At 45.9% G+C, this 22,284-nt stretch overlaps 1 protein-coding gene across 1 annotated transcript in view; it reads left to right on the top strand.

Annotated features, from left to right (window-relative positions):
• Positions 1-11,352: 11,352 nt before the first annotated feature.
• Positions 11,353-22,284, top strand: part of lsamp (limbic system associated membrane protein) — a 261,334-nt gene continuing 250,402 nt past the window's right edge. Inside the window, exon 1 of the mRNA XM_072690944.1 lies at positions 11,353-11,871. Coding sequence (XP_072547045.1) covers positions 11,717-11,871 — 155 coding nt within the window. The 5' untranslated portion in view covers positions 11,353-11,716. The remainder of the gene's footprint in view (positions 11,872-22,284) is intronic.

Here is a 22,284-nt window from a genome sequence, read left to right as displayed (position 1 = left end):
CTCTTCTGCGTCCTGTGAATTCCGTAAACGAGGCAAGATCTTTTTGAGGTCAAGGATTAACGCTTTTGCGGTGTAACCAGCGTCGTTTCCTCTCTGCTAGCGGTTGGATGTCTTCGGAACCAAATATGTAAATGCTTTAATAACTTAACCTGAGAGTGTAAACAGTTCCCTGCCTCTGAGAAGCTTCCCAGGGTCAAGATGGCAAATTTCTAAGCATGTAGTTGGTCATTCAGGTGTTTTTAAGGCATCTGGAAGATCTGGAAGCTCTGCAGTCAGAGCAAACCTCCGAGGGCAAAGGCAGAATGCCAGCATTCCTCGAATTCCTTGGGTCTACGAGAAATCGGACAGTTGACTGCTTAGTGTGTATGAACATACGCATTAGATTTGATTAGCATTAGTGGCATTTGCAACTGGAGACTGCTGATGGTCCATGAAACAATCAAGAATTGGAATCAATCGATCCGAGACAAAGCACACCATTCGGCGGACTGAAAATAACACACGGTTAGCTTAGCGATATTTAGCAAACTTGAGTTATAGTAGCAAGAATCACAATTTCAGTTTTGTATTGATTTTAACTGCGCAAAACGTCCAAACATCCAAATAAACGCCCAACAGCAGAGGCCCTAAAATTGAACCCTGTGGTACACCACAAGAACTAGTTTCGTCAAAATTGAAAGGAAAATAAGGTAAAACTGCTGAACAGATCATGAAGTCTGCCCTGGATGAGGTCATAGAAGTGTGGATGACCATCAGAAGGAGAAGATTACTCATAACTTCAGTCCAAGATGTGAATCGCAAGCTTCAGGAACGAAAAGACCAGTTGATCGTTCGCTAAGTACCTTGTAAAAATGGGATCGTTGGTTCAGCCTCAGATTATGACACGTATTTATTTGTTTGTGAGTCATTTGAGATCAATAGGTTCAATAGAAAGACGAAGAAGAAGGTGGATCAAGAATCAAGAATTGTGGAGAGTGTAGAGAGGAAATAGGAAGTGCATATGGTTCAAAGCAAAGCACCTAATTAGCCGAAAACATCAGTATTAGCATTAGCAGATTTATATATTTTTATCGCCAGAAATGAGGACTGTGGGCAATCACACGTCAATGATTTCTGTATGGTTCAACTGTCTACCAGTTGACCCAATCCTGACATACAGTAGATCCTCTCCAATTAAAGCTGGCACTCTGCCCTCGTACATTATCACCGTAAAGCCAGTGTTCCATTACAGATCCAATCTACCGGAGCCCAGAGCCAAAACAGCTCCAGTTGTGTCAATGTCCAATTACTTAGCATGGGCTGCACTGCCGTATGAGCGGCATCCAGTAGTCCGAGTACCTGCCGCGTTCTCTTCGCTCATTTGTCACCGAAAGGAGCATCGTCACACTCGTGTCGAGAAGTCCTCATTTCCACCGGTAAACAGTTATAATTGGCTATGGTACCTGGCTGTCAACAATCCGGCAGGAAAACCATCGGAGTTTCGAGAGCTCTACGTCTGGAACACACCGCATTTAATTCCAATCAGCCGGCATTGTGCGCGTCGGAGGGTTAGCGGTGCAGCGCTACAATGGCAGCCCTCGCAATTACCACGCTCCACTCAAGTGCTCTCAGGAATGCCGTAACAAATATGTTTTGCCTGCGTTGGGAACTGGAAATGCTTAGCAGAGCGAATTATACACTCAGCACCTACTGCTTATTATCCTTTCACCTATATGGCATGTTGGGGGGTGGGGAAGGGGGTGCGAATCACGCTAAGCTATAAGTGTTTTTAACGGGCTTCTATTTAAAGCCAATGGCTTGGAAATGGTGATTGATTGGAGTATTGTATTAGGTGGCGGTGGCTGGCTCTTTCGGATAGCTTCACCTTTCTTAGGGAAACGGAAAGCATATTGTTCGGTACTTGTTGTTCTTTGACTTTAAGCCAAAGGGGGTAAAAAAAGGTTAACTTTGCAGCAGCTTAGTTAGCCATACATAATAGGTTGTTCTAATAGGAAGCTAAGAGCCGTCATCAGAGCATGGAGAAACAAAGTGCTGGTTTTGTGAAGCTCGCTGCCAGAAATAAGGTGTCCAGAAACGGTAAAGCGATATTTTTCATGGCATAGTTCGTAATGAGAAGTTGGTACGTGGAAGTGACGAACCGTGAACCTCAAGCACTGTTGTTCCTCCTTCGAACCCCTAAAACTCTTACGCTATCCTCATCACTGACTTCAGGAAAGCACTGCTTGGAAAAGTGCCTCTTGCAATTCAGGGAAGTGCCACAAGGTTGCGCTATAGCTACGAAAAAAATGCCCATGCGGTGAAGCTATGCTCAGGGAAACACCGCTGATAGCTGGAGAAAATGCCCATCAGGGACGTGTGAGTACAGCAGCGCTATTCAATAAGGGAAGTAAAGGTTGCTATGGTTTCCCAGGTTGTCCTTGCTATGGTGTTGCTACGTGGTCAGTAAGTGGTTTCTATGGTATCCCAGAGGGTCCTCACCAGATGGGGGCAAGGTGTGCAAGGTGATCGCAATGATATTTCAGGCAGCTGCTATGGTGTTTCTCAGTGGTTGTTAAGCAGTTGCTATTGGTATCACAGATGGTTACTTTGCCATCTCAGGTGGTGATCAAGTGGTTGCTATGGTACCCCATGTGTTTGGCAGGGTATTGCTAATGTAGTTATACCATTGGGATATGAGAAAGGCGTGCCCCGTGCATTTGTATGGGAGGAAGTGTACAAAAAAACTGATGCTATGTAGAAACCGTGACCCTCTGACACTAGTGAGGGTGGGACCAACACACGCCCCCTCTGACATGTGCACAACCAGCCACACCTCTTTTTCGAACCGCCACCAATGCAACGTCACCAGGCAACCAACCAACCCGCTAGGGGGGGATAGCGCCATCTACCCACCCTAGAAAGAGCAAGGCCAATTGCGCTCTCTTGAGGCCCCGGCTGCCGATGGCTAGCAGCGTGATCGGGATACGAACCAGCGATCTTCTGATCACAGTGACCGCACCCTAGTCCACTGGACCACCCGGGGTCCTAATATTCTTGATTATTTAAGATTTAGCGAGCACCACCTGTCAGCAGAAAAGTGACACCGGCAACAGCAGAACATCACATGCCGTTTTCTGTGCGGTTCTGCCAGAGCAGCTTTTCCGAGCAGAAGATCAGAGAAGCCATCATCATTAGACAGTACAAGTGATCTCTCCACCATGATGGACAGGTAGAGTCCAGTGGAACAGAGCGAAGGATAAAGGAAATGTGTTTGCCGCTCTTGAAAGCATTATGTGCGCTTATCAGCAGTCCTCCAAAGCCTTGATTTCAAAGCCCTGAGAGGTTTCTGGTCCAGGTGGGCGCTTCTGCCGAGATTACCGGGGAAGTGTTCATGCAAGGGATGACAGGAACGAAACAGGCTTTTTGCCTGGTTTTCGAGCACCTGCTGAGAGAGCCACCTTTAGTGACCACTGAAAGGGAATCTCTTGTTTCAAATGGGCCTTTGATAGGCCTGTCCTGTAGTGCCCCTGGAAGCGAAAAAGAAAATGACATGGATATGCGGACCCATTCGATGAGTCATGAGGTCAGAGTGGCACCGTGCCACTTTACACTTGGCTCCATCGTGGGTCTTCCATCCTGCAGGCAAAAAAAAATTGTACCAGTGCATTACCTGTGGAGACTGACTCTTATTGATGGCCTTAGCAGGCAGGGGGTTGTGCAGCAGAAAGTAAGGAACAACAGGTAGCGGTTTTCATCCATCTGCCAGCGGCTACTGTTTGCTAACTAGCTACTCTGTGGGACCTGCTGATAATGAGGTATAACTTCCAGTTTCTGCCTGCAGTTCGTCAGCTTGGGGTCCGAACTGGCTGACCACTGCAGGGCTCTTAAATATCAGGTAACTGCTCTGTAAATGGCAAATGCAACTGAAATGGCTCAAATGTAATTCAGCCTAATAGAAGCCATTCCTATCTGCATTGGTTACCGATAGGGCAGCAACTAATGACCATCTAGGTGCTCACTTTTCTTCTCACCTCACCACCATCAGTTGATGTTTGTTGTAGGCAAAAAAACAATAGTGGAGTGGTTTGTAGCCATTACTGCAGCACCCAGGGAGCAGAGAGTGTGGAGGGTCTTGCTCAAGGACCCAACAGTGGCAGCTTGCCAAGCCTGGGTATCGACCCCACAACCCTGTCATCAATATCCTGGAGCTCTAACCACTGAGCAACCACTGCTCACATGCCCACTGGTCTAAGCATTGGCTCTATTATCAGGACATTGCTGGTTCAGTCCCCCAGGTCTTAGAAGGCCAGATTCTTTAATGGTCTTGGGCCTTTGGGAAAGGGAGTCCCAGAGAGCATAACTGACCCAGCACTCTCTGAGTGGGTAGGGTGGACATCCCTCTTGGCCTAGAGAGGGGAACCCTGGTCCTGGAGACCAGATTCCTTCACAGTTTTGTGACCTTGAAACCAGGGTGTCCCAGAGAGTATACCTGACCCAGCTCTCCTTCTGGGTGGGTAGGATGGACCTCCTTCTAGCCCAGGGGATGGGAACCATGGTCCTAGAAGGCCAGATTATTTAATGGTTTCGGGCCTTTAGGAGCAGGGAGTCCCTGAGAGCATACTTGACCTCTCTTTCTCTGGGTGAGTAGGTTGGACCTCCCTTTTCCCCAGTGGAGGACAACCCCGGTCCTGAAAGGCCAGATTCTTTAATGTTCATTTGTGTTTGGGACTGAGGAGTCCTAGAGAGTGTACCTGACCTAGCTCTCCTTCTGGGTGGGTAGGGTGGACCTCCTTCTAGCCCAGGGGATGGGAACCATGGTCCTAGAAGGCCAGATTCTTTAATGGTTTCGTGCCTTTAGGAGCAGGGAGTCCCTGAGAGCATACTTGACCTCTCTTTCTCTGGGTGGGTAGGTTGGACCTCCCTTTTCCCCAGTGGAGGACAACCCCGGTCCTGGAAGGCCAGATTCTTTAATGTTCATTTGTGTTTGGGACTGAGGAGTCCTAGAGAGTGTACCTGACCTAGCTCTCCTTCTGGGTGGGTAGGGTGGACCTCCTTCTAGCCCAGGGGATGGGAACCATGGTCCTAGAAGGCCAGATTCTTTAATGGTTTCGTGCCTTTAGGAGCAGGGAGTCCCTGAGAGCATACTTGACCTCTCTTTCTCTGGGTGGGTAGGATGGACCTCCTTTTCCCCAGTGGAAGGCCAAGTTCATGGTCATGGTCAGTCCGCTCAGTCAGTACGAATCGACTCAAAATAGGCCAAAATGTTGATTAAGCGATCCCAGCATTCTGTATGGTGGGGGATGCTGGGTAAAAACTAAAAGAAGAGCATACTTTAAGTACACTTTCCAAGGGAGTCTTCAGCTTACTTGTTTTTTCTCCTTACACAAAATAGCAAGAGCGAGGATCACCTTGTGCAATCTCTCTGAAAGTTAAGGTGATCTAAAGGCCATGAAGCTTTCAAGAAACTCGGGCCAGTCTTGGTGCACTACCATGAGCAGGCAGGTCATGGGTTCCAATGCAACTAAAGCTGGTTTCCCATCTCTGGTTTCCCATACTTGAAATGCCCTCATCTGCTCCTCTGACAGAGTCACAAATCAGCCAGTCTGCAAAAGAGCCGTCAGCTCAGGGCCCTGGAGAAAAAGGCAAGCGAATCCCATCTGTTTTCCCATCTCTTCGCCTGTAAATATCACATTTCTGACACTTTGCTGTTTTGTCTGGAGACAGTAGATGTAAACTGTTGCAACGGTGCACTGCCACAGATGATTCCCCCTTTTTTTCTAGAAGTTTACTCAAGCATCTTCCTGCCTACACTTGGTGTAATCCTGCAGTCTGACGGAGACACACGGCCAACCGCTCCTCTCTCTAAAGTTCAGTTCAATCACCAAATAGTTCTCGCCCACATCATCATTATAATCCTTCGGGTGAACTTTGCCATCTCCCAGCCCTCCTGGGCAGAGCACTTCTTTGTTCTGTGTCCACCAGAAGCATGGCATATGGTGAGATTACCTTATCTTGCTGCATTTCAAATTCGTGTTTTTATATACATAATGCGTATGAAAGGCTGAGGCAGCCAGGAAAGCTGGAATGAACTGCATCTCTGAAGAGCGTAGGGCTACAGGGCTTTGCTCCTGAGCTCAAAGGCAAGCAAAATTTATAAGTTGTGGCTGAGGATATTGATTTGACTCCATTGTCAGTTGTGGGAATTAAACCAATAAACTTGCCGTGTAGTTAAGCTTTAACCCCTTTCTTCACACCCACGAGTGGCCGGTGCTGCTGCTGAGATGCTGCTCGGACCCAGACTTTCAACCAACTGTACTGTGAAATAACTCCTCCTCCTTGGTTTCTGTACAAGGTATGGTTTACTGCTTGACGCTTAATGGATTTAATTGATAGGATGGAGTCCTAACACAATGGGCTACGACTCCCATTGTGAGAAAACTGGCAAAAAAACAAAACGGCTGCCGGACAATAGAGCACACGCAATTTACTCCAGACCTACGCTTATTAAACTCATGGATTTCTGGTGCGCCTGATTGTTGCTGTTCATAAGTGATATCTGCAGGGAGCGAGTAGCAAATCCATCAGAGCCCAAGCCGGCATAATGGCCTTCTTTAATTGCTATTTACTTTATCAGTTTAGGAGATGGTACTAAAATGTGGCCTCTTTCAATGATGTTAATTAATTGGAGTGTAGGTTTCATTTATTTGATGAAAACTAATGAATGCCTGGGCAGTTATACTGTAAGTGAAGTTAGGAGAGATGGAGGGTAATGAAGGTGTTACAGTGGACGGAAGGAAGTATAATATTTATACGGCCAATCTGAGCGCTGCCGTTTCGGATCTGACGGTGTTAGGTAAGATCTAGAGGATTTTATTGCAAATTACTATGTAGGTGTGGGTTAAAGATTGGTGTGTGGGTAGGGTGTTATTGGTTAAGGATAGGGCATGAGTGGTTGAGGATAGGTGTGTGGTAGGGTGTTATTGGTTAAGGGTAGAGTGTGAGTGGTTAAAGACTGGTGTGTGGGTAGGGTGTTATTGGTTAAGGATAGGGCATGAGTGGTTGAGGATAGGTGTGTGGTAGGGTGTTATTGGTTAAGGCTGGGTGTGTGGGTAGGGTGTGAGTCGTTAAGGCTTGGTGTATGGGTAGGGTGTGATTGTTTAAGGATAGGGTGTGAGTGGTTAAGGATAGGTGTGTGGTAGGGTGTTATTGGTTAAGGCTTGGTGTATGGGTAGAGTGTGAGTGGTTAAAGATTGGTGTGTGGGTAGGGTGTTATTGGTTAAGGATAGGGCATGAGTGGTTAAGGATAGGTGTGTGGTAGGGTGTTATTGGTTAAGGCTTGGTGTATGGGTAGAGTGTGAGTGGTTAAAGATTGGTGTGTGGGTAGGGTGTTATTGGTTAAGGATAGGGCATGAGTGGTTGAGGATAGGTGTGTGGTAGGGTGTTATTGGTTAAGGATAGGTGTGTGGTAGAGTGTTTTTGGTTAAGGCTTGGTGTGAGGGTAGGGTGTGATTGGTTAGGGCTTGGTGTGTGGTAGGTTGTGAGTGGTAAAGGATTGGTGTGTGGTAGAGTATAATTGGCTATAGATTGGTGTGTGGTATGGTGTGAGTGGTTAAGGCTTGGTGTGTGGTAGAGTTTGATTGGTTAAGGATTGGTGTGTGGTAGGGTTTTTTTGGTTAAGGCTTGGTGTGGGGGTAGGGTGTGATTGGTTAGGGCTTGGTGTGTTGTAGGGCATGAGTGGTTAAGGATAGGTGTGTGGTAGGGTGTTATTGGTTAAGGATAGGTGTGTGGTAGGGTGTGATTGGTTAAGGATTGGTGTGTGGGTAGGGTGTGATTGGTTGAGGGTAGGGTGTGATTGGTTAGGGCTTGGTGTGTGGTAGGGCATGAGTGGTTAAGGATAGGTGTGTGGTAGGGTGTGAGTGGTTAAGGATTGTCGTGTGGTAGGGTGTCATTGGTTAAGGATTGGTGTGTGGTAGGGCATGAGTGGTTAAGGATAGGTGTGTGGTAGGGTGTGATTGGTTAAGGATTGATATGTGGGTAGGGTGTGAGTGGTTAAGGCTTGGTGTGAGGGTAGGGTGTGATTGGTTAGGGCTTGGTGTGTGGTAGGGCATGAGTGGTTAGGGATAGGTGTGTGGTAGGGTGTTATTGGTTAAGGATAGGTGTGTGGTAGGGTGTGATTGGTTAAGGATTGGTGTGTGGGTAGGGTGTGATTGGTTAAGGCTTGGTGTGAGGGTAGGGTGTGATTGGTTAGGGCTTGGTGTGTGGTAGGGCATGAGTGGTTAAGGATAGGTGTGTGGTAGGGTGTGATTGGTTAAGGATAGGTGTGTGGTAGGGTGTGAGTGGTTAAGGATTGGCGTGTGGTAGGGTGACATTGGTTAAGGATTGGTGTGTGGTAGGGTGTGATTGGTTAAGGATTGATATGTGGGTAGGGTGTGAGTGGTTAGGTATTGGTGTGTGGTAGGGTTTTTTTTGGTTAGGTATTGGTGTGTGGATATGATATGATTGGTTCAGGCTTGGTCCATGGCAATGATATGATTGGTTAAGGCTCAGAATATGGGAATTATATGATTAGTTAAGGCTCGGTGTATGGGAATGATATGATTGGTTAAGGCTCAGTGTATGGGAATGATATGATTGGTTAAGGCTCAGTGTATGGGAATGATATGATTGGTCAAGGCTTGGTCCATGGCAATGATATGATTGGTTAAGGCTCAGTGTATGGGAATTATATGATTGGTTAAGGCTCAGTTTATGGGAATGATATGATTGGTTAAGGCTCAGTGTATGGGAATGATATGATTGGTTAAGGCTCAGTTTATGGGAATGATATGATTGGTTAAGGCTCAGTGTATGGGAATGATATGATTGGTTAAGGCTTGGTGCATGGGAATGATATGATTGGTTAAGGCTCAGTGTATGGGAATGATATGATTGGTTAAGGCTCAGTGTATGGGAATGATATGATTGGTTAAGGCTCAGTGTATGGGAATGATATGATTGGTTAAGGCTTGGTGCATGGGAATGATATGATTGGTTAAGGCTCAGTGTATGGGAATGATATGATTGGTCAAGGCTTGGTGCATGGGAATGATATGATTGGTTAAGGCTCAGTGTATGGGAATGATATGATTGGTTAAGGCTCAGTGTATGGGAATGATATGATTGGTTAAGGCTTGGTGTATGGGAATTATAGGATTGGTTAAGGCTCAGTGTATGGGAATGATATGATTGGTCAAGGCTTGGTGTATGGGAATGATATGATTGGTTAAGGCTCAGTGTATGGGAATTATATGATTGGTTAAGGCTTGGTGCATGGGAATGATATGATTGGTTAAGGCTCAGTGTATGGGAATGATATGATTGGTTAAGGCTTGGTGTATGGGAATTATAGGATTGGTTAAGGCTCAGTGTATGGGAATGATATGATTGGTTAAGGCTTGGTGTATGGGAATTATATGATTGGTTAAGGCTCAGTGTATGGGAATGATATGATTGGTCAAGGCTCAGTGTATGGGAATGATATGATTGGTCAAGGCTTGGTGTTCATCCCTATTTATCAATGCACCCTCTAACACGACCCAATCAATACATTGAATGTAACTTGACATTTAGATATCATTCATAATTGGACTTGGATTTGCCACATGTTTAACGAGTCCATCCTTAACGACCGCATAGCAAAGCATGCAGTGTTTAGAGCCTGCATCCTAACCTGGAATTCTGATCATTAAAGTAAAGTAGCAGTGGAGCAACTTTGACTTCAGATGTTCAAGCATCATTTCATTTCAAGTGTGCAGAGCAATTACAGCAGCGGTCTCCTGCTTTCAAAGCACTGAAGTGACATACGCCTAAATGTTAATTAACACGACCGTGGCGTTCATGCAGTGGATCGAGCACCGAGACCTCACACAACCTCTTAGGCCAGAAATCAAACGCTGGTTTCTGTGAGCTAGAAATCAAAGTGAGGTTGGCTGTACATGTCATTTGTCCAGTAGAGGAAGGGTGTGATTGGTTAAGGCTTGTTTTAGGGTATATGACTAGGATGTGATTGGTTGAGGATTGGTGGGTAGGCAGTACATGGTTGCTTAAGGCTTGTTCTATGGGTAGAGCATGATTGGTTCAGGCATTGTATATGGGTAGGGTATGATTGGGCAAGGCTTGGTGTATGGGTAGGATGTGATTGGTTGAGGCTTGTTCTATGGGTGGGGCATGATTGGTCAAAGCATGTTGTATGGGCAGGGTATGCTTGGTTAATGCCAGTACCCAGCATGCATTAGCACTGACAATTGCCCTGCCTCACAGGCCCAATAAATAAACCCTGACTGCTAGCATAGCTAGTGATAGAGGCTAAAAATAACCCATCATCTAGCTCTCTTCAGCTTTAGCCAGCCCTCAAATATCCACCCCAAAGTGCTTATAGATTTCTCTGAAGCTCCTCCCACCTTCAAGATACATCATCGGACGATGGTTTTCAATCTGGCCAATCTGTGTAGCATTTCTGTTTTGCACTATTTCAGAAAAGTTTGGACACCCCAAGACAAGTAAGCCCTTAGACAACGTTTACCAAGATCTTAGCCCTTAGTTAGGTTGTTAGGACTGTGGCTTGTTCAGTCGCCATTCAAGGTCAAGCTAATTTCAAAGCTTCATAAACCTTCTGACTCCTCAAACCTTGTCCAACCAATCAGTAAGCAGCTGCCGGTCACTCTGAACCTCATCTTGAGCTCAGTCTCATGACCACACTGCTTTTAACACAGGTTTTAATGCAAGGTTTATGGGTCCTACAATTGAACCTTGTGGGACTCCACAAGATAAGCTGGAAACCAAGCGGTTTGTGCATCGGGTGTTAAGCCCAGAATGCTAAACCTAGGGTCTAGGGTCCAGGGTCCATCGGCCATGCCGATAAGAGGTCGAAACAGCAGTCATGTGGTGAAAAGAACCAATCATTCAACCCTACATGTGGACTGGATGTCAGGAGGACCAGAGATTGGTGCTCTGGACCGCTCCCAGGCTCGTTCGTTTCATGAGAAGAACACATTTCCAACTGTTACCTGATTGTGCTTTGGGTTGTGTTGCAGCCAGTGGCATGAGGGACAGATCCCTGGTTAGAGAGAAGGGTGGATTCAATCAAATACTGGTGTTACTGTTATTGTTAAGGTTATTGTTGTCACCTTCATCATCCCCATCATCATCAGCGTTATTATTACTATTATTGTTATTATTATTAATATAAGGTGAAGTTGTTTGGGGGGTACAACCAGCCCTCCGCTCGCGGTGTTGTCCTGACAACCAATAAGCAGCCGGAGTCTCGTGAAAAGGGGGCAGCAGAGCGACACGCAGCAGCTCTCTCTCTCTCTCTCTCTCTCTCTCACACACACACACACACACACAGTGGTGAGGCTGCGCGCGGGCTGGAGCAGCGTCTCGCGTCCTCAGGTTTACTATCGGACCTCCAGCGCGCGCTCCGCTCTCAGCACCGCGACCGTCACGCGCCTCTTTGCTGTTTCCCCGCTTCTGTTGTGTTTTGGATTTCTTTTTTTTTTTTTTTTTTGAACTCGGGAGCTCGAGCTGCTGTTGTGTTCGCGCTCGTGCAGAGATCGCCGCATACTTTCTCGGATCTACCGCTCGCGCGGAGTGCGTGCGTGCGTGCGTGCGTGTGTTTGTGTGTGTGTGTGTGCGTGTGCGCGCGCGTGGAGCGTGTATGAGTGTGTGAGAGAGAGAGCGAGACAGAGGAAGCGTGGAGATGTGGCGCGCGAGCAGAGCGCGGCTGGCCCAGCTGCGCGCGTCCTTTTTCCGACTGCTGTGTCTTCTGCCCGCAGGAGTGTCGGTGCGGAGCGCGGACCTGCAGCGCGCGACCGACAACATCACCATCAGACAGGGGGACACCGCCGTCATCAGGTAGGAGAGAGCGCGAGCTCAACTTTATGCACTCCTCTCACTGCGCACTGCACGCGGCGCGCGCTCCAGCTTAGAGGCACTTAAGCACGTGTGTGCGCGCACACCCACACACACACACACACATACAATATCTACATACGCACCAACTTGCACAAGCGCGCGCGCGCACGCAGCTTGCCATACACAACACGCAGTGCCATAGAATCGCGTGCACACACACAGACTCAAACACAACTTGCTAGTCAGTGCACACACACACTCACACACACTCACACACACACACACTCACACACACACACACACACAGCAGTTTAACATAAAGACATGTCTCAGTTTCCCCAAAAGCACCATTAAGCACCCAAGCTCCTCTTGACTTTTAAAGAGTACAGAGAGAGAGAGAGAGAGAGAGAGAGAGTTCAGTGTGATGCTCGCTCGACCACTGTAGAATCATCTCAGTGCTACAGTGCACAGAAAAGCCCACCCTGTGAACCCCCCCCCCCCCCCCCAGGCGTCACAGCACCTGCCCAGGTCTGTTTAACAGTGGGTAAAGGAGAGCACGCAGTGTCACTGATGCGCATCACCACTGTGTGTTACAGCCCCCTGTGCTGGTTTTCATCACCTATAGTGCACCTCTAGTTCAATAAAGTGGCCAGTGAGGGAAGGTATAAGGTAGTTAGGTGTTTCCAATAAAGTGGCCGGTAAGTGGAAGCGCAGGGTAGTAGGTGTTTCCAATAAAGTGGCCAGTGAGTGAAGGTATACGGCAGTGGGTGTTTCCAATAAAGTGGCCAGTGAGTAAAGATAAAAGATAGTAAGTGTTTCCAATAAAGTGGCCAGTGAGTAAAGATAAAAGAAAGTAGGTGTTTCCAATAAAGTGGCCAGTGAGTGGAAGCGGAGGGTAGTAGGTGTTTCTAATAAAGTGGCCAGTGAGTGGTGTGGCCAATTTTGAAGGAACCAAAAAGGGTTATTGTTTTTAAAATACACACACACACACACACACACACACACACACAAACACAAACTACACCACATGCTTCTTGTTTGGTCCAAGTGTTCCACAGACCCCCACAACTATGTGTACCCCCCCCCCCCCACACACAAACACAAACTACACCACATGCTTCTTGTTTGGTCCAAGTGTTCCACAGACCCCCACAACTATGTGTACCCCCACACAAACACAAACTACACCACATGCTTCTTGTTTGGTCCAAGTGTTCCACAGACCCCCACAACTATGTGTACCCCCCCCCCCCACACACACACACACACACACACACACATTTATGCCTATGTGCTGCCTGGACGCCTAAGGCGTACCCCCGCCTGGGCTTCGTCCAGCCGTGACGGGAGGCACTCAGTAATAGAATCATGACATGGCTGAGTTACGGGTGGGCCGCAGTGTTTAAAGCCCCCCGATTCCAGCGGGACAATGGGGCTTGTGTGTGTTTTCCGCGGGTGGGTTTGCACGGGTTCTTAATCGAGTGGCTAGACAATGCAAGCTGTCATCTAAAGCCCAGCTTATAGCTGTGATTTGGGGGCGTAGAAGGAGGGGGAGCAGATGTCCAAGAGCACGTGGCTCCGCCCACTTCATCTGGAGGAAGGCTTTCTAACCTCTGGGGGGTCTCCTTGCTGTTCCGCTGAGACGTCCAATTAGGGAGGGTTTGTGTTCTCTTGTGTTGTCACTCAAGGCATTGTTTATCTGTGTTCATTATTTACTGGCCAATTTATTAGAAACCCCCTGCTTTGCTCCACATCTATTGATGCAAAAAGTAGGTGTTTCTAATAAAGTGGCCAGTTAGTAGAAGCACAAGATAGCAAGTGTTTCTGATAAAGTGGCCAGTTAGTGGAAGCACAAGATAGCAGGTGTTTCTGATAAAGTGGCCAGTTAGTGGACGCACAAGATAGCAAGTGTTTCTGATAAAGTGGCCAGTGAGTGGACGCACAAGATAGCAAGTGTTTCTGATAAAGTGGCCAGCAAGTGGATGCACAACATAGTAGGTGTTTCTAATAAAGTGGCCAGTGAGTGGAAATACAAGGTGGGTGTTTCTAATAAAGTGGCCAGTTAGTGGAAATACAAGGTAGTAGGTGTTTCTAATAAAGTGGCCAGTGAGTGGAAGAACAAGATAGCACGTGTTTCTGATAAAGTGGCAAGTTAGTGGACGCACAAGATAGCAAGTGTTTCTGATAAAGTGGCCAGCAAGTGGATGCACAACATAGTAGGTGTTTCTAATAAAGTGGCCATTGAGTGGAAATACAAGGTGGGTGTTTCTAATAAAGTGGCCAGCAAGTGGAAGCACAAGATAGTAGGTGTTTCTAATAAAGTGGCCAGTGAGTGGAAGCTTAAGATAGTAGGTGTTTCTAATAAAGCGGCCAGTTAGTGGAAGCACAAGATAGTAGGTGTTTCTAATAAAGTGGCCAGTTAGTGGAAGCACAAGATAGTAGGTGTTTCTAATAAAGTGGCCAGTTAGTGGAAGCACAAGATATTAGGTGTTTCTGATAAAGTGGCCAGCAAGTGGAAGCACAAGATAGCAAGTGTTTCTGATAAAGTGGCCAGCGAGTGGAAGCACAAGATAGCAAGTGTTTCTGATAAAGTGGCCAGCAAGTGAAAGCACAAGATAGCAAGTGTTTCTGATAAAGTGGCCATTTGTTTTGGAGGTGTTTCTATTAAAATGGCCAGTTTCTGAAAGCACAAAGGTGGTGTTTCTAATAAAATGGCCAGTTTTTTGAAGCAAACAGAGCTGGGGGTTCTAATAAAGCGGCCAGTGAGTAGGCTGGTTGATTTGTCTCCTGGAGCGTTTGAGACTCTTGATTGGTGCTAATAAATGCAACCTTGGCACAAAGGGATCTCGGTAGCTGTCACAAACACGAGTCCAATCCAGTCTCTGACACTGTTTTGACACGTCAGTGTCTTTTATCATCTCTTCTCGCTTCATGTGCTTTGAAATAGTAATTATAGAACAGATACTTGCTGTTCTCAAACGAGGCTGAAGGCCTCAGTATGCACGTTTATCACCAAACCCATCAAGGTGCGTTATGCAGTGCCTTCACTGTTATAAAGAAGCAATAATCTACTCAAGGTCATAAGGTCAAGAATATCATAAGACAGAAGTTATTGTCATCTAATGTACTTTAAAAATGACCACTGCTGCACAGACTTTAGAATATCAGTTATTTGTCCAGTAAATTATCTTCTGACCTAAATATATTATATTTTGGCCATCATAAATGATCTCCAGACTTCTATATATTATCTCATGGGCTCAATATATTATCTTGTGGCCATGATAAATGATCTCTGGACTTCTATATATTATCTCATGGCCTCAATATATTATTTTGTGGCCATGATAAATTATCTCTGGACTTCTATATATTATCTCATGGCCTCAATATATTATCTTGAGGTCTCTTTATATACTCTCCTAAGTTTAATATATTATCTTGTGGCCTCAATATATTGTGTTGTGGATTTAACATGTTATCCAGTTGCTTTAATATATTACCTCATTGGCTCAATATACTATATTGTGGCCATAATATATTGTTTTGTGGTCTCAACAAGTAATCTCCTGGCCTAAGTATATTGTTTTGTGGCTTATAGCTTTAGTATGTTATATTGTGGCCTCAATATATGTTGTGGTTTCTATATATTAACTACTGGGCTCAATATATTATACTGTGGTTTCAGTATCTACTCTCCTGGCCTTCATATATAATCATATGGACTCAATATATGGTTTTGTTGATTTAATAGGTTATCTTGTAGCCTTAATAAATGATTGTTTGACCGGAGTATAATATTGAATAGTCTCATTATATTAATCTTGTGACCTCAATATATTGTTTTGTATATATATATATATATAAAAACCCTGGACCCCTATTGTTTAGCTTCTCCTTGACTTCTCCAATGTGGCCTACGGAAGGTCTCCCTTAACTCTTGCAGGTATTTTTCCTGTTTCTGGCTGCCTGAACCACAGCTTTTGTTGGCTCTTTAATCCCTTTGCCACGTCTACAAATGCAGAACGACTGAGTGGGCCCTAATTAGACGGCTGCCAAGACGGCAAACAGCCCCACGTTTGGATTCCATTTATCGACAGTTATGTCATCTCCGCTAATCGGCTGCAGACGTTCCATGGGCCTCATTAAAGGACGGGCGGCCGCGGCTCATCTAGCGGTTTCATAAGAGGCTTTTCACGAGTCCCAGCCAGGGCTCTCGTGTCTAATTCGCTGAAATTCAATGTGCGTGCTGGGCTGATTTGTTGCAACTCGCAAACCAGGCGCCATTCTTTACAGAACTGTAGCTTCTGCTTGCAGCAACAATTGGTGACTGTAGACGGCCTATTTTATAGCTTTGTAGCTTTTATAGATAAACCTACACTCATTTCACAGCAAACATCTACTGTGGCTGTCAAACACTGTAGTAAGACGCTTCTCAGATAGTTTATCATTTGGTTCTATGGCAAAACAAATGTAACGAAAACAATAAAGTTCTCTAAACATTTTGTCTAAAATATCTAAAGCCAATATCTCAAGCCTCAATATATTATCTTGTTTATATTATCTATATTATATGGAAACCTCATATTTTGTTTTCTTGACCTCAATATATTATCTCTTCCCATTAGTCTATTATCTTGTGGCCACATAATATTGTTTTGTGGCCACAAAATATTTCTTTCCATTCATATATCATCTTGTAGCCTCAATATATTTTCTTGTAACCTTAACATATACTTTTGTGGCCTCAACATATTATTTATTTACATTAATAAATTATCACGGGGCCTTCATTTATTATCTTGTGACCACAACATATTATCTTGGGGCCTCATATTTTGCTTTCATGACTTCTGTGTATTATCTCGTACCAATAATATATTATCTTGTGGCCTCAATATATTATCTAAGGGGCTTATATTGTTTTCATGACTTCAGTGTGTTATCTCGTCCCATTAATATATTATCTAAGGGCATTATATTGTTTTCATGACTTCAGTGTGTTATCTCGTCCCAATAATATATTATCGAAGGGCTTCAAGATATTATCTAAGGGCCTTATATTGTTTTCATGACTTCTGTGTATTGTCTTATCTTTTGGCCACAAGATAATATTTGGTGGCCTCAATGTATTATATCATATCTTATGACATCAATACATTATTCTGTTGTCATTTAAACAGTGTCTCTACAGAGAACCCCCCTCAGAAAGAATGCATCAATCAGTGACAGTAGATGGCCTGTTTTACAGCTTTGTTGTCTGAGGGTTTTTTTCAGTCTAATATATGAACTTATGCTCATTTTACAGCAAAAAATACTGTGGCTCTCAAGCACTGTAGTGCAGCACTCCTCAGATAGTTTATCATCCTGTGCTACAGCAAAAAAAGAACAAAAAAAACAATACAGCTCTCTAAACATTTTGTCTATGGTTCCAGTAACGTTCACGGTCCCTTTGCAATTACAGTCCAAGTTCACGGCCATAAATCTCGACGACAAAAACGAGAAACTTTTGGAATTCGGAGCACAACAGAAAGTTGAAAAACCTCCATGGGTGCAGTTCACGAGTCTATATATCAAAGTTCTGAGGGCAGTGGGAGGATTAGCCTTTGCCATTCAAATGCTAATGAAAACGCTTGAACGGACAAGGAAGGGGGAGGGGGGGGCTCGTCCGGGATCGGCGTTTTTTTTTTCTTTCTCTGACATTTATGGGCGCTGACGGTCCTCCATGTAACAAATGGTAATGCCTCGGCTCTTTGGAGGTTTGGTTAAACACACGATTCAGTTCGGAGGCTCACATAGCCTCAGGGCACTTTTGCATTCACAGGAAGCAGCGATGATGATGAAAACGAGCTGACTTTTCGGTCAGGGAAAGAGGGGAGGAGGGTGGGGTGGCTGTGGTAGGCAAATCTGTCCTGCACAGTGGACTGGCCATGTACACTAGACCCTGTCCAGCAGCCTCAGGCAACTTTAAGGGTATCCCAGACATATATAGACAAACTCAATTTCTGCCTTTTTTCTTTATGTTTGCATAACTTTATTCATATTCACCTTTTACCCTTTATATATGGTTCTATTTATACCAGTGGTTCCCAACCATTGTCCTGGAGAACCTTCTGTCCTGCATGTTGTAGTGTTTACCCTGTTCCCAACACACCTGATCCAGCTACATTTATGGCATTTAGCTGACTTACAATGTTAATCGTATTACAGAGGTACTCCAATGTAGTGTTAGGAGTCTTGCCCAAGGACTCTTATTGGTGTAGCACAGCATAGTCACCCAGACCAGGAATTGAAAGGTGGTGAGTTTGAGCTAGAAGCTACTAAAATGTGCGAGGTAGAGGGTTCTCCAGGACCACTGCTATGCAGCACCAAATAGGGTTCTACTATTATGAAACTGTTTTCATTTGGAGTGTACAATTTCAACATTGTGTACATGTGCTGTAGGGCACCATTCATGAGGTTACATAAGGACACCTACATACAAATCTAGCAACAACTGAAACCTACATAATTTATAGAGGCTTATTCCTGTAAGTGCTAGTTGTCTGAAGGCTGTTTTGTCAGTTTTGGTACCGACAATGCTTCACAACTCCACAGTCTCCAACCCTATGGATGCCTGACTCCATCTTTGCCAATTTCAACTCCATCTAGGACTCCTTACTCCTATTACCCAGGACTTCACTCAATTAGCTAGCTAGTTAAATGGGTCTCCATTGACTCCATTGAGCTGTGATTCTGAGCTGTGATCATCACCTATAAAAAGACTGGAATGAGAGTGAACTGCCATCTGGATTAGTCTTCTATTTACAGCGGTGGCCTTGTTGAAGAGGACCCTTGCCAGTAACCTTGTCAAAGAATAACATATCTCCAATACCTCCAATTTCCCAGAATAACCAGTTCCTTGAATCTCAGAGCCAATCCTTAAGAATAGCCAGACTGTTATATGCCATTGTTGTGACAGAAGCCCTCATCAGCACTCCTACCAAGGAGTGTTTAAGCTAAATAAACCCAACGGATTAGCACATCAACACGCATGCATGCTTTGGCCCATCCCTGTCCTGGGACTTTCAATCACTTGTCACATTCCCCATGCACGTACCGTACAGTGCCTATCTTCATTAGAGATTCATCTGGAGTGTCCTGGAACAATTAGCAGGACATCTGTTAATGCTGCAGCCTGATGCTGCGTTTTCCTTGTGGCATTCTTCCTTTCGCCTTCCATTCAGCCTCTGTTGAGACGTTGTACAAATTAGAACCGAAGTTCTAGTTCCAGTCAGGCTGTTGAAATGTGCCATGCCTATAGTCTAGCTACACAGCCCTCATTACACTAGCCTTCATAATGGCATCAGGTGATACAAATTAAACACAAGACCAGTCTTAATGACGACTGTAGTCTTAGAATTATTCGACCCCTTAATGCCAAGCATCTTTAGTTCCTAATAGCAGGTCACCAACACCAGGCAGCGGTTCTGAGTAATCTTAGCCCACTCCTCATAGGCAGTGGTCTTCAGTTCACTCATAATTTTGGGTTTGCTGCTGCAACCACCACCCACCAAAGGTTTTCAATGGGCTTCAAGTCAGGCGACTTTTTAGGGCTTCTTTTGAAACCAAGCCTTGGTGGACTTGGAGGTATGCTTGGGAACATTGTCCTTTCAGCTCATTGTCCTTTAGCTTCCTCACAGTAAGCATGAGGTTTTCTCCTAGGATTTCCTGATACTTGATTGAACCCATTTTGCCTTCTCTCCACACTCTGTAGGTTTCCAGTGCTGGAGGAAGCAAATCAGCCCCAGCATATCACAGAGCCACCGCCATGCTTCACTGTAGGCAGGGTGTTCTTTTCAGCGTATGCTGCATTCTTCTTCCTCCTCCAGATATACCACTGATCCATAGGTCCAGAAAGTTCCAGTCTTGTTTCATTGCTCCACAGAGGTTTTGAGGGTTTGCTGACTGCTAAAACAGCTTTACAGTTGTTATTCGGCTTACTAGCAGGCACTTGTAGTTTTCCAGAAAGTCCCTTCCACCTGTAGCATGCCTCATCAGAAGGTGGCTTTTTTAGAGTCCTAAAAATGTAAGATCCTGTTCTGAAGACTACTTCACGCTCCTGTACTCGGCGAGTAAGTGCATTCACAGAAAACTCGGCGATCCTTCTGTTCGTCTTTTAGCCCATAGCGACTCTTTCAAAATTCAAATTTCGAAAGGTGTCTCCGGATTGAGCCGCGCCATTAGCGATGCATTAACCCTGGCCCGCGGGACTAGCCATCGTTTTCCACGTCCCTGTACGTGTAGCGCACGCCGCCCGTCTTCATTAGGGATTCATTTAGCGTCTGTTGGAACAATTAGCGTAGCGTCTGCGCCTGCCGCACTCCACATGCGCCGAGGGTGATCCGGAGCGCCTCCCGTTATGAGCCTTGCTTCCCTCTAGAGCAGCCGGATTAATTATGAGAGCTGTTTATCATGCTTTCTGAAACAATAGGGCCTGCCGCACACTTTGTTTATCTGCATACAGCCCCGCCGCGCCGTGTTTGTTGGGGTTTTGTCGGGTATTAAACGATAGCGGCTATCTCCCTGATTCTCGATCTAATTCGGGAGCTAGTCCCGTGACTCCGTGTTCATTAAACGAGGAATTTTATAGCCACACCACCCCACCCCCCCACACACAAGCCCACCCAGCCGCCAGCCCCACCCGCACGCACAATGGCATGGTTTTTAATTGCTTTCTATCTATCGTGTGATGGGTGCTGGAGGGGTGAGAGAGAGAAAGAGAGAGAGAGAGAGTGCTGTAAAGCGACATTGGTTTATTGAAACATTAATGACACGTCAACTGTGATTGCTCTCCTCCAGGTCAATTATCAGCTTTGCCCCCCCCCCCCCCCCCCTCTCTTCTTTTTCTTCTTCCAGCAGTTTCTCACGCTGGCTATTTTTAAAGAGGAGGGAAAAAAAGGACAGGGAGAGCGAGCGAGCAAATAAATTAAGTGTAAATAAATAAATAAATAATAATAATAATAATAATAATAAGTGCTAACGTGTGTATGTACGGATGTATGCACAGTATGTGTATGCTCATGCATATGGATATGTTTATGTATGCATATGTGTTTCTGGTGGCCCATATGTCAACAGCGCCTCATGCCCTGCTCAATATGAGCATTAGCACAGGCGGCACGATCACGCTCCGAGGCCTTTCCTCCCGCATTCCTTCGCCTTTCTATCTCTCTCGCTCTCTCAGCCGGCGTTGAGGGAAATTGTGCATAAACATTCAGCAGCAGTCCATTTTCAGGGTTAAGCGAAGGTCGCCCTGTGTTTTCGTACCAGTGCTGCCAGAAGCGCCCTGCACAGCTTCATCAAAGCTGCCGCCGGCTCGGCCGAGGTTAATCTGGAGCAGTGGCCGTCCACCAGCTTCGTCCACGTGGTCTTCTGATGCGGCGGCAGAAATCTTCCGGGTTATGGCCAGGCTCTGCTCCTCAACCCTGAATCAAACCCCCCTCTCTCGCACTCCGTCCCTCTTTGTTTTGGTCTCCATCCACGTCTCCGGATGTCTCTGGACGCCCCCTGGACGCCCCCTGGAAGCACAAAAACACACCCCTGCAAGCATCAACACTCGGATTCGGCCGTCAGTCAGGGCTGCCGGCGCCACTGCCACCTTCTCCACCCGCTTCCTCGAACAGCTGGCTCAGGAAATGAGCTTCTTGGCTGCGGCGGGACGTTCCGCATTTTTACGCTCCTCCGGGGGTTAATTGGCGCCTTTGAGAGTCGCCCAAGCGTGTCCACGCTCCGTGTCGCTGCAGAACAAGCGCCAGGACTCTACTCTATGATGAAACCCAATGAAACTGTCAGCGCTGAGCACAGGGATGAAGGTGCGGCTGGTGTGTCCCAAATGTCGTCCGACGGAATGGGAAGCTTGTTAGTTTCTCGAGAGTGTTTTCTGAGCAAAGCCATACAAGAACCACATTTGCTGGGGTCAAACCTCGAAGAACATTGTTTTGAGAGAGTATGAAGTCCAGGAAAAGCTCGTAGTTACTGGTTAAATAAACTTAAACCCATAAGTTGCATGTAAGGGCGCATTTCCTCAACTACGTAAAGAAGAAGAACCATCCCATCTTCTAGAAACTGTCGCTCATGCTACTAAACCACTATGTAGAACTAGGGTTCTTTAGGAAAGGCTGTACATAGAACATTGGAACATTAGAACAGGTATCAAATTAGGCCTGATGGCTAGTAGGGTAGAGTCAACTGGAGTCGTAAAGGTACGGGTCGAGGACCCAGCTGCCAATGACATTGTCGCTCCAAAAATACCCTCAGCATGTTGACCACGATCCCGTCGGCACTGCCAGTGGGCTTTAAGAACCTTAAGGACCCCCTGGTCCAACAGTTGCAACGGTGAAGGTGGCCACTGCAACTGTTGGACCAGGGGGT

This window comes from Salminus brasiliensis, chromosome 11 (genome assembly GCF_030463535.1).
Source record: "Salminus brasiliensis chromosome 11, fSalBra1.hap2, whole genome shotgun sequence".
Taxonomy (NCBI): domain Eukaryota; kingdom Metazoa; phylum Chordata; class Actinopteri; order Characiformes; family Bryconidae; genus Salminus; species Salminus brasiliensis.
Note: the sequence above shows the minus strand (reverse complement) of the source record. Positions and strands in the feature narration are given on the sequence as shown.